The following is a 12,174-nucleotide window of genomic DNA, read 5'->3' as shown; positions in this document are numbered from 1 at the left end:
TGACAAGACAGAAGTACTGTTCGTGGGGGACAGGAGGCGGGCAGGTGTGGAGGATTCCCTGGTTCTGAATGGGGTAACTGTGCCCCTGAAGGACCAGGTGCGCAGCCTGGGAGTCATTTTGGACTCACAGTTGTCCATGGAGGTGCAGGTCAATTCTGTGTCCAGGGCAGCTGTCTATCAGCTCCATCTGGTACACAGGCTGAGACCCTGCCTGACTGCGGACTGTCTCGCCAGAGTGGTGCATGCTCTAGTTATCTCCCGCTTGGACTACTGCAATGCGCTCTACGTGGGGCTACCCTTGAAGGTGACTCGGAAACTACAACTAATCCAGAATGCGGCAGCTAGACTGGTGACTGGGAGCGGCCGCCGAGACCACATAACACCGGTCTTGAAAGATCTACATTGGCTCCCAGTACGTTTCCGAGCACAACTCAAAGTGTTGGTGCTTACCTTTAAATCCCTACATGGCCTCGGTCCAGTATACCTGAAGGAGCGTCTCCACCTCCATCATTCTGCCTGGACACTGAGGTCCAGCACCGAGGGCCTTCTGGCGGGTCCCTCGTTGCGAGAAGCCAAGTTGCAGGGAACTAGGCAGAGGGCCTTCTCGGTGGTGGCGCCTACCCTGTGGAACGCCCTCCCAACAGATGTCAAAAAGGAAAACAACTACCAGACTTTTAGAAGACATCTGAAGGCAGCCCTGTTCAGGGAGGCTTTTAATGTTTAATAGATTATTGTGTTTTATTTTTCTGTTGGAAGCCGCCCAGAGTAGCTGGGGGAACCCAGCCAGATGGGCGGGGTATAAATAAAATATTATTATTATTATTATTATTATTATTATTATTACTACTACTACTAGACTAGAGGCATACAGGCTCAACAGGACAGGACAATGGGCGGTTAATATGGAGAAAGTGGTGGAGCAGGATGTAAGAATAAGGATGGTGGATCTGAAATGTCAGCATTTGGAGGGGAGGACAGGAACAGCAATTAGTGGAAAGGGGTAATATTGAGATAGACTTAACAGGCATAGGCAAACTCAGCCCTCCAGATGTTTTGGGACTACAACTCCCATCATCCCAAACAGGACCAGTGGTCAGGGATGATGGGAATTGTAGTCTCAAAACATCTGCAGGGCTGAGTTTGCCTATGCCTGCTCTAGAAAGAAATTGGGCAGCAACCCAAAGTGAAAAGTGACAACCAAAGAAGAAAAAGGAGACAAGCAGTACTGTACTTTAAAGTTCCTGATTTATAGCGTGGGTCTCGTATTTCTAGCCTGCATGGCACTGTTTGTAATTCTTATAAATTCAGCTGAATGTCAAATACCATCTTTAAGCAAACAAAGAGCTAGAGAGGAACTTGACCTTTTTTGGGTGTAGTGGAAGAATTCCATCACACTCCTTAGTGAGAAACCAGAAAGGAAATTTGGTCACCACTGTGGGGGCGGGGGCGGGGGCGGGTAGGGGTCCAGCTTAAAAGGCATCCAGAAAGCATGCGATGTTGCTGACTCCTTGAAATCTTCCCTCTTTCAGCAACAGAAATCTCCCTTCGGTCACTCCTTTCCCTTCTACTGACATGTAAAATGACATGTAAAATGGTAGGCTGAGCAGTATTCATTTACACATTCTATAACCGCTACTTCTTCATAGTTTTTTCACGTGAAAATTACTAGTATGACTTGTCTCTTTGGAATATTACCACACACACACACACACCGATTATGGAGCATTAGGGTAGGAGATCAGGAGGCAGATAATAAGCTGGGTTTTAGGGATATGGAATAAGGCTAAAGAAAAGTGGGAAATGGGGCTGGGAGTTGCGGGCTTAGTCATGATCATGATAGGAAGTAAGTAACCATAGGAGCATTGCGGGAGTGAAGACAATGAATTGGTGCTCTTGGAGGCAGGTCTTTGCAAGTTTAGAAGAAGCCAGGCAAGAGTTCATTTCAACAACTTTCATTAGTGGCAAATCAATGTATTTTGTAGCAGACCACTTTTAAGCCACCATTCCCCAAAGGCAAAGTGTGTCTGGCTGTTAACCAGAAGCTTGGTGCTTTGAGCCCACCCAAGGACAGCTGTGGGCAGGATTCCTGCACTGCAGGGAGCTGAACTATGGGGTCCCTTCCAACTCTACAATGCTATGATTTCCTTTGGAGAAAAATGCCAAATGCCTTTAGCCAGAATTATTTTGAATTGATTTAGACAGTATTTTCCTAAGTAGCAGCACAATCCTAGATATGTCTAAGCTCCACTGTGAGAAGGGCAAACAGTGCCACTGAGAGTTCTGGAGCACAAGGACACCAGTAACTGCAAATCCAGCCCCTTACATTCTTGTGCCCACATGGAGTCTCTGTGCATGACTGTATGGTGTCTGTGGGGGATCACAATTAGGGCATTGCTCTTTTTGCATAGGTTTAACTGTGACAATGGGTTGAAGTTTACCAACTTCTTCTTCTTCTTCTTCTTCTTCTTCTTCTTCTTCTTCTTCTTCTTCTTCTTCTTCTTCTTCTTCTTCTTCTTCTTCCTATTATTAATGTTCAGTTTTATTCATTTCAATCATTTTACAATCATTTTGAAACTCAACTTCCTTCCCCCTTTCTGCGGTTCCCTAATTATATATATATTGCCTATTCCAAACTAACTTAATTTACTGATGTTCTAGTTACAGGTAGGTAGCCGTGTTGGTCTGAGTCGAAGCAAAATAAAAAAATTCCTTCAGTAGCACCTTAAAGACCAACTAAGTTTATATTTTGGTATGAGCTTTCGTGTGCATGCACACTTCTTCAGATACACTAGAAACAGAAGTGTCAGACCCTATATATATACAGAGGGTGGTGGGGGTGGGTGGGAATGGGAGATGGGCTGATGGGAGTGGTAAACCTGTAGATGGGTGTTAATGGCTGCTGATGGCTGCAATTAGTCCTGGGCTGAGGTGCTAAAGAAAGCTTGATCATGCATAATGAGATAAGAATCCGATATCTCTATTCATCCCAGGTGCTTCCATGGTTTTAAGCTTGGTAATGATTTCCAATTCAGCAACTTCCCTTTCCAGTCTGTTCCTGAAATTTCTCTGTAATAAAACAGCTGCTTTGAGATCTTGTATAGAATGTCCTGGGAGATTGAAGTGTTCTCCTACTGGTTTTTCAGTCTTATGGTTCCTGATGTCATAAATCTGACATAAATCTGACATAAATCTGACATAAATCTGATGGACATAAATCTGACATCAGGAACCATAAGACTGAAAAACCAGTAGGAGAACACTTCAATCTCCCAGGACATTCTATACAAGATCTCAAAGCAGCTGTTTTATTACAGAGAAATTTCAGGAACAGACTGGAAAGGGAAGTTGCTGAATTGGAAATCATTACCAAGCTTAAAACCATGGAAGCACCTGGGATGAATAGAGATATCGGATTCTTATCTCATTATGCATGATCAAGCTTTCTTTAGCACCTCAGCCCAGGACTAATTGCAGCCATCAGCAGCCATTAACACCCATCTACAGGTTTACCACTCCCATCAGCCCATCTCCCATTCCCACCCACCCCCACCACCCTCTGTATATATATAGGGTCTGACACTTCTGTTTCTAGTGTATCTGAAGAAGTGTGCATGCACACGAAAGCTCATACCAAAATATAAACTTAGTTGGTCTTTAAGGTGCTACTGAAGGAATTTTTTTAATTTACTGATTTATTCATCTGCTTTAAATATATACTCTTATAAAACTGCAGGTTATTACAATAATCCTGCCAATGTTCTTATCTATTTAAGGTGAGATATGAAGATTACCACCTTAGTGAGTTTTCTCTTGGGTTTTTTATGAGCAGAGAGAACACCATGTGGTAGCAGTGGGTAAATGGCAGATTTAAAAGGTGAATCTGATGGCGCTCCCGGATCACCAGCTTAATGAGCATTCCTGATTTGCTTGGGAAAGAGCCATTGCTCAACGGTAGAGCATCTGCTTTGCATGCAGAGCTCCCAAGTTCCATCCCTTGGCATCTCTAGGTACGGCTGGGAGAGACTCACCTGAAATCCTGGAGAGCTACTATTCGGCTGTGTAGACAAATGCTGAGCTCGATCCATCAGTGGTCTGACTCAGTATAAATAAAACAGCTTGCTATGTTGGTAGAGAGAGGGGATGGCTCAGCTATTTACTTATCATTCATCCTGCTTAAAATTAAGTGTTATCCGAGAGACTTCTGGGAAAAGATTTATAATGAACTGAAAAAAGTGTTGAAAAACACCTTTTCTAAAAAACCAGAAGCCTTCTTACTGGGGATAACGGGGGATGAAATACCTAGGAAGGATGTTACTTTCTTTTTGTATGCCACAACAGCAGCAAGAATTCTACTTGCAAAGAATTGGAAGAATGAAGAATTACCAACAGTGGATGAATGGCAGAAGAAGCTGATAGAATTCATGAAAATGTCTGAGTTGACCGGGAGACTCCAGGATCGGAGTGAAGCAGCAGTTGAAGAAGATTGGAAGCAATTTAAAACTTATTTAAAGAATAAACATATAATAGATTAGAATTAGTGGAAGTGAGGGAGATAAAATAGAGGTTGTAGTTAATACAATGGTGTGGAATAAGTATTGTTAGAAGTTAATGATAGTTCAATTAAGAAGAAAGATTTAGATAGAATATAAAATGATAAGATGTAAAAGATAAGGAAATAAGGTAGTATTAAAGTAATAATTAGAAATTATATAAGATTTAGAGTTTACTACGGATGATATGTAAAGAATCGCAGAAGGAGGAGGAATGAGGAAGACAATAGAATGGAAACAAGGGTTATAAGTTAGAATTTTTCTGTTTTGTTTTGTTTTTGTATTTTGTATTTTCTTTTTGTGTTTTGTATTTTTTGTATGTTTTGTTGTTTGAGAAAAATTTTTCAATAAATATATTTAAAATAAATAAATAAAGGGAAAGGGAAAGGGAAATAAAGTAAAATGAAATGAAATAAAGTGTTATCCCACACTTTTCAGTGCATTTCCCCATCTCTTACTTTATTGCACAGTGCCTGATATTTGGGAGAAGTAATGATAATATAATAATAATAATAATAATAATAATAATAATAATAATAATACCCGCCCATCTGGCTGGGTTTCCCCAGCCACTCTGGGCGGCTTCCAACAGAAAAGTGAAATAATCTATTAAACATTAAATGCCTCCCTAAACAGGGCTGTCTTCAGATGTCTTCTAAAAATCTGGTAGCTGTATTTCTCATTGACTTCTGATGGGAGGGCGGGCGCCACCACCGAGAAGGCCCTCTGCCTGGTACCCTGCAACTTGGCTTCTTGCAACGAGGGAACCGCCAGAAGGCCCTTGGTACTGGACCTCAGTGTCCAGGCAGAACGATGGGGGTGGAGACACTCCTTCAGGTATACTGGACCAAGGCCATTTGAACTGTGCTCGGAAACGTACTGGGAGCCAATGTAGATCTTTCAAGACCGGTGTTATATGGTCTCAGCGACCCCTCCCCGTCACCAGTCTAGCTGCCGCATTCTGGATTAGTTGTAGCTTCAAAGGTAGCCCCACGTAGAGCGCATTACAGTAGTCCAAGCGGGAGATAACTGGAGCATGCACCACTCTGGCGAGACAGTCTGCAGTCAGGCAGGGTCTCAGCCTGCATACCAGATGGAGCTGATAGACAGCTGCCCTGGACACAGAATTGACCTGCGCCTCCATGGACAGCTGTGAGTCCAGAATGACTCCCAGGCTGCGCACCTGGTCCTTCAGGGGCACAGCTACCCCATTCAGGACCAGGGAGTCCTGCACACCTGCCCGCCTCCTGTCCCCCACAAACAGTACTTCTGTCTTGTCAGGTTTCAACCTCAATCTTTTAGCCGCCATGTTGCACAGTGCTTCCCAATCAGCTATAATTGCACAACATGAATTTTCCAGTATGTGACTAAATCCCACCTGAAAGTATTTATTGACTTTATTTATACACTGATCCTCGTCTGAAGATCACAGCACGGTTTATAATATAGAAGCACAAAAATCATACCTTGGTAGCAAACAATGACAGCAACTCACACACACAGCGGTGACAGTCTAGAAGCACCCTAAATATTGGTGTTCTGCTCACTCAAGACAGTGACTGCAATCCATCAAATAATTACAACAAATTACTTCTGAATTTGAGTTCAGCCTACGCTATTAAACTTTATATACAATTCCACTGAATCTAGTAAACAAGTGGAAAATGTAGCACACACCTCCAGTAATAATAGTCATTTCATTGCAGTTCATCATTGTTCCAGTCTGATTCATTTTATTTAAAATATTTTAATCCACCTTTCATCGCAGCGTGATACCATGGCGGGGGACAATAACAAAAATATTTCAAACCAAGAACTACAATCTACACAAACACAATGATTTGATTAACACGCATGCACACACACACACACACACACACACACACACACACACACACACACACAAATGAACAGCAGCAAAAATAATCAACCCCCAGCCAAGCTAATTTACCTTCATGGAAGCCTGCTGAACTAGGTGAGTTTCCAAATGATGCTGAAAGAAAATTGGTGCCAGCACTTTATATCCAAGGGCAGTACATTCCAATTAAGAGCTTACCAGACCATGAATCGCAGTGGCTTGGAATGGCCGGAGCCGACAAACTGGTTGTTGCTGGGGGAAGCACTCCTTGTCACCAAGGCCACTTGTGCCTCTAAGCAACAATAACATTGTATATATAGCATGGGAGACAAGATCTCCTTACTTATAAGCCACATCTTCAATAAGGCTGAATTCAAACATATATTTGTGTATAAAAGGTGTGTGTGTGTGTTGGCTTTTTGCTGGCAAAGAATTATTTGTTTAAGTGCTAAAATTTTGATTGCTCTTTAACTGATATTCTGCCAGTAGGGCAGCGTTTCCCAATTAGCTAATAACTGAGGACCCCCTATTTTTCAAAAGCCAAGCCATGGACCCCCTTCTTTTGAAAAGTTTGATAACTCTATGGTAGTTACCTCTGCAAAGTAATTTTTGGAACAAAATGTGGGGTAGCCCCTCATAAGCAAAGGATTTTTAGGTATTATAAAAAACAGACTAGGGCTGAGCGATACCTCAATGTCAGATATATTGCAATATTCCGATATATCACAATGCCTGAAATTGGAGATCAGGCATGGGGATGAGGGAAGGAGCAGTCACAGAGATTGGGTGGGTGGGTGGAGGAGGAAGTGAAGTCACCTCCATTGCATGGTTTGAGGGGGAGGGGATGGGGATGGATGTCACTGTCAGTGGGGCATGCAGTGGCGACAGACAGTGAAGATGCACGTCCACTGTGGCTGCTGCTGCTTTCCTGCTGACTGAGAAAAGCTGCTCTCCCTCAGTGCCAGTGCTGCGTGAGGGAAGGCAGCTCAGATCAGCAGCATTAGCAGCTCAGATCATCTTGAAATATCAGCGGTGCCTTGAAATCGCCTGCCCTGCTTTCCCTCGCACAAGGAGTAATATATCGCTGCGTCTTGCCAGGTCAAAATCATTATCGCGGTGAGATTTCAAAACTTTTTTTGGCCGATATATTGAAAAACCACACAGCGCTAAGATAGGCCATGAAATTTGTGATATTACCATGCAAAAATGACACACACCCCAAGAAAAAGTTGTGGAGAAGAAGAAGAGTTTGGATTTGATATCCTGCTTTATCACTACCCTAAGGAGTCTCAAAGCAGCTAACATTCTCCTTTCCCTTCCTCCCCCACAACAAACACTCTGTGAGGTGAGTGAGGCTGAGAGACTTCAGAGAAGTGTGACTAGCCCAAGGTCACCCAGCCGCTGCATGTGGAGGAGCGGAGACGTGAACCCGGTTCACCAGATTACAAGTCCACTGCTCTTATGGGGTTGCAGACCCCCTGGGTGCATTCTGCAGACCCCTAATTGGGAACCATTGCAGTAGGGCTTCAGGCTGCAACCCAGAAAAACCCACATTTACCTTTAAATGCACACTGATAAAAGTAGTTGCAGCTGATGTCACCTGTCTTCTGGTTCTCATGCTCCTCCCTTTCTTTTATTTTTATTTTATTTATATCCCACCATTTCCCTCCAAGCAGCTCCCAAGTGGTGTAATATGGTTCTCCCCCTCATTTAATCCCCACAACAACCCTGTGAAGTAGGTTGAGATGAGAGGCAATGGCTGGCCCAAGGTCACCCAGTGAGCTCCATGACCTAGTGGGGATTTGAACCTTGGTCTTCCAGGTCGTGGTCCAGCACTCTAACCACTACACAACACTGCCTCTCTGCCTCTAAAAATAGAGAGGCTATTTAAAGACAACAGCAAGGATTTGAACTCACAGACTCAGGGTATGAAGGCAGGGTCTGATGAGCAGGGTGCCTCATTTACCTCCTGTTTTAGAGGCTAGGGTTGGTTGGGTGAAAGGACCAGGGGAGGAACAGAGGGAAGCAGCCCCTGCCACTTCATTTTCCAAGTTGTCTTGAGGGCATTTAAAGTTACAAGCTGACAACTATTTGCCAGGAAGTCGTATTAGGAACTTTTGAATAAGTATTAAGGCAAAGAACTGATAAACGCAGGTTCACTTTTGTGTTGCATGATCGACTTCTCTTTGGCGAGCCCAGATTTAACACTAACCAAAACTAAATATATAAATCACTTGTTTTAGGAAGGCTCACACTGCCTCAAAAAAACAAAGAAAAGAAAAGAAAAGTGGCAGAACCTGCCTGCTTACAAACTACAAACCTAGGTCAAGACAGCAACAGGATTGCTACCTTTGGCAGGTAGAATTTTCAACAGATGCAGTTGTGGAATTTCTGCCTCCAATGCTGCTGTTAAATGCACAAAGCTGCCTTCTGTAAACAAGGCAACCACATAGCCCATGGCAACCACATAGCCCATGAGTTGATACAAATTACCAGAAGCACTGTAGCTATTTGAATAGTAAATCGTATCAAATTGTCTTTCTGGGAGTTTTACAAGTTTAGTGGGTATTTCTCAAAGAGAAAATCAGTAACAGCTGAGAAGCTTCCCAGAAAGTTGTCCACCACTACTGATTTTCTCTGCAGTAATATCTCATTGCAAAGGAACAATGCAAGGTGCATCCTCTTGCCATGAACTCTTTTGCACCTTAGAAAATGCTCCAGAATCCCCTGCAACACGCAGCTGTTCTATGGCAAGGCCTTGGTAGCAGCCAAGCCAGTATGGAAAGTGCTCGCTATAGAGGCACAGCCATATTTCAAATGGATCACATCAAAGAGTAAAGAGACACACCATATGGCCCAAGCAGCTCTTGGTCTTTTTACGGGCACAGAATTCGCCGATCAATATGGTTGCCTGCTACCATGGGAACAGCCAGACTGCTCCTGCACCTTTAACAGCAGGCTGAACAGACAAAATTTATCACATCACAGGAATAGACATTATCCCATTCTAATGTCTGCAACCAAAATGGTCAAAGGCCTGGAAACAATGCCTTATGAGGAACGGCTTAGGGAGCTGGGTATGTTTAGCCTGGAGAAGAGAAGGTTAAGCGGTGATAAGAGAAGAGAAGGTTAAGCCATGTTCAAATATATGAAAGGATGTCATATGGAGGAGGGAGAAAGATTGTTTTCTGCTGCTCCAGAGAAGCGGACACGGAGCAATGGATTCAAACTTCAAGAAAGAAGATTCCACCTAAACATTAGGAAGAACTTCCTGACAGTGAGAGCTGTTCGGCAGTGGAATTTGCTACCAAGGAGTGTGGTGGAGTCTCCTTCTTTGGAGGTCTTTAAGCAGAGGCTTGACAGGCATATGTCAAGAATGCTTTGATGGTGTTTCCTGCTTGGCAGGGGGTTGGACTGGATGGCCCTTGTGGTCTCTTCCAACTCTATGATTCTGATTCTATTCTATGATTCTAAGTTGCTGTTAAAGGCACAGCTACACACTGAAATATCAACAGTCAAAACTCCCAACTTTCTCTACCCATGGTTTGCTAGAGTCCCTTTGCTAAAAATACCAACACACCTTGTGTTGCTAAATGGGACAGGTGCCACTTTTGGCCTAGGATGACCTCTGGTTGCCAACGCCTGCTAGGTATAAGACCGGCACAAACTGCAGTTTACAGAAACAAAATTCCTTCCAGCAGCACCTTAAAGACCAACTAAGTTTTTTTATTTTGGTATGAGCTTTCATGTGCATGCACACTTCTTCAGATACACTGAAATAGAAGTCCCCAGACACTTATATGTAGAGAAAGGGTGGGGAGGGGCATCACTCAGAAGGGTGGTGGAAATGGGTGATTGACTGACTGATAGCTGTTGACGATGCAAATGGTCTTGCATGAAAAAGCAAGAGGTGAGATGGCTGAAGATTGCTTTATCATGTATAATGAGATAAGAATCCTTAAACCGAGGTACCACTGTACGCTTGTTCCTACAGATACTCATCTCCCCCATTCTGTATCTTCCATCCATTCAAGCAAGAGGTATTATGAGAGTTCAAGTATACATATCGGGGGGGGGACACTCAATGAGGGTGCAAAATAGGTGTGGGGCTTGGCCGTGGGAGAAGGGTGTGGGCATGGGGAAGGTCTCCCAAGGGCCAAATTAGAGAGGCTTGCAGGGCAGAACTTGGCCCCTTGCCCTGCAGTTCCCGTCTTAAATGAAGGTACAACCACAGGATCTGAATTTGCAATCTTCAAACCACCCAGCATTTATTTCTGTTCCAACAGAATATGCATGTTATAGATTAGTCACCAGGCAGAGCTCATACATCAACTGAAACCATTCTAAATGGTGAATGGTTGGAAACAATACAAGCTTCTGTAGCGTGTGAAAATCAAGGACGGCTTGTAGTCTGTTTTGCAACTTGGGAGACAAAGGAAGGGTCTAGGGGCACAAAGAGAACTTTCCCACTAACTAGAGCTCTGCCTCCGTTCAGATCTTGCACAGTAAGTCATAGGATATCACACTGAGGGTGGTGTTGTGTACGGTAGATACATTTTCCATATTCCGCACAGATAATTTTGGCCCTCATTAAGTAGACATTGCACCATAGATCTGGGACAAGGTATCCTCCTTATTGGGCTGCCCATTCCTCCCACACTTCCATCACCAGTTTTTCCTGTTATTTTTAATGAAGAATTGGTACTGTGGTAGCCATTTATTGAGGCTTTGGTTAATACTGTAGTAGTAGTAGTAGTAGTAGTAGTAGTAGTAGTAGTAGTAGTAGTAGTAGTGTCTCCCCAGCCACTCTGGGTGGCTTCTAGGGCATATAAAAACATAATAAAAAGTCAAACATCAAAAACTTCCTGATAAAGCAAAATAAAAAAATTCCTTCAGTAGCACCTTAAAGACCAACTAAGTTTATATTTTGGTATGAGCTTTCGTGTGCATGCACACTACTTCAGATAGTGCAGTGTTTCTCAACCTTTTTTGGGCCACGGCACACTTGTTCCATGAAAAAAAATCACGAGGCACGCCACCATTAAAAAAGTTAAAAAATTTAACTCTGTGCCGCCCTATATTGACTATATAATTATGACTGTAAGAAACACTTGCCAATTGCTGTGTTGGTTGCAATCTCCTGTAATAAGGCTTCACAAGCCGCTGATTTCTCTGCCAGCACAATCCTTTGCTCAGCAAGTTTCAGGTTGAGCTCATCCAGCCAGCTTCTTTAAGTTTGTCTAAAACCACCCTCCAGTCGTTTGCACTGAGCTTTGGAAAAGAGGAGGAGAAATATTGCTTTCCGGTGGGTTAGTGTAGCTCATTGGCGGCCGCCAGGCACATGAGAATGCAAATCGCCCTTCTCGTTGCCGCACGTCGCAGCACACCAGCCAGCGTCTCGCGGCACACTAGTGTGCCACGGAACAGCAGTTGAGAAACGCTGAGATAGTGTATCTGAAGAAGTGTGCATGCACACGAAAGCTCATACCAAAATATAAACTTAGTTGGTCTTTAAGGTGCTACTGAAGGAATTTTTTTATTTTGCTTCAACTCAGACCAACACGGATACCTACCTGTTCCTGATAAAGGTCTGCCTTTAGGTGTCTGCTAAAGGTTGTGTAGTTCTTTATCTCCTTGACGGGAGCAGATTCCACAGGGAGGCCACGGCTGCTGTGAAGGCCCTCTGCCTAGTTCATTTCTTGCAGTCAGGGAACTGCCAGACTACAACCCTCGGAGTTGTAGTCCAAAGAATGGAAGGTAGCAAGG

The 12,174-nt window shown here is 43.6% G+C and overlaps 1 protein-coding gene across 1 annotated transcript in view; it reads right to left on the bottom strand.

Moving 5' to 3' along the window:
• The window catches only part of PPP1R36 (protein phosphatase 1 regulatory subunit 36), a 51,853-nt gene extending 44,730 nt beyond the window's left edge, over positions 1-7,123 (bottom strand). The window contains exon 1 of the mRNA XM_060271490.1: positions 6,502-7,123. Coding sequence (XP_060127473.1) covers positions 6,502-6,507 — 6 coding nt within the window. The 5' untranslated portion in view covers positions 6,508-7,123. The remainder of the gene's footprint in view (positions 1-6,501) is intronic.
• Between the last annotated feature and the right edge of the window lie 5,051 nt (positions 7,124-12,174).

Source organism: Zootoca vivipara, chromosome 1 (genome assembly GCF_963506605.1).
Source record: "Zootoca vivipara chromosome 1, rZooViv1.1, whole genome shotgun sequence".
Classification (NCBI taxonomy): domain Eukaryota; kingdom Metazoa; phylum Chordata; class Lepidosauria; order Squamata; family Lacertidae; genus Zootoca; species Zootoca vivipara.
This window is presented reverse-complemented; position numbering and strand designations above follow the sequence as displayed.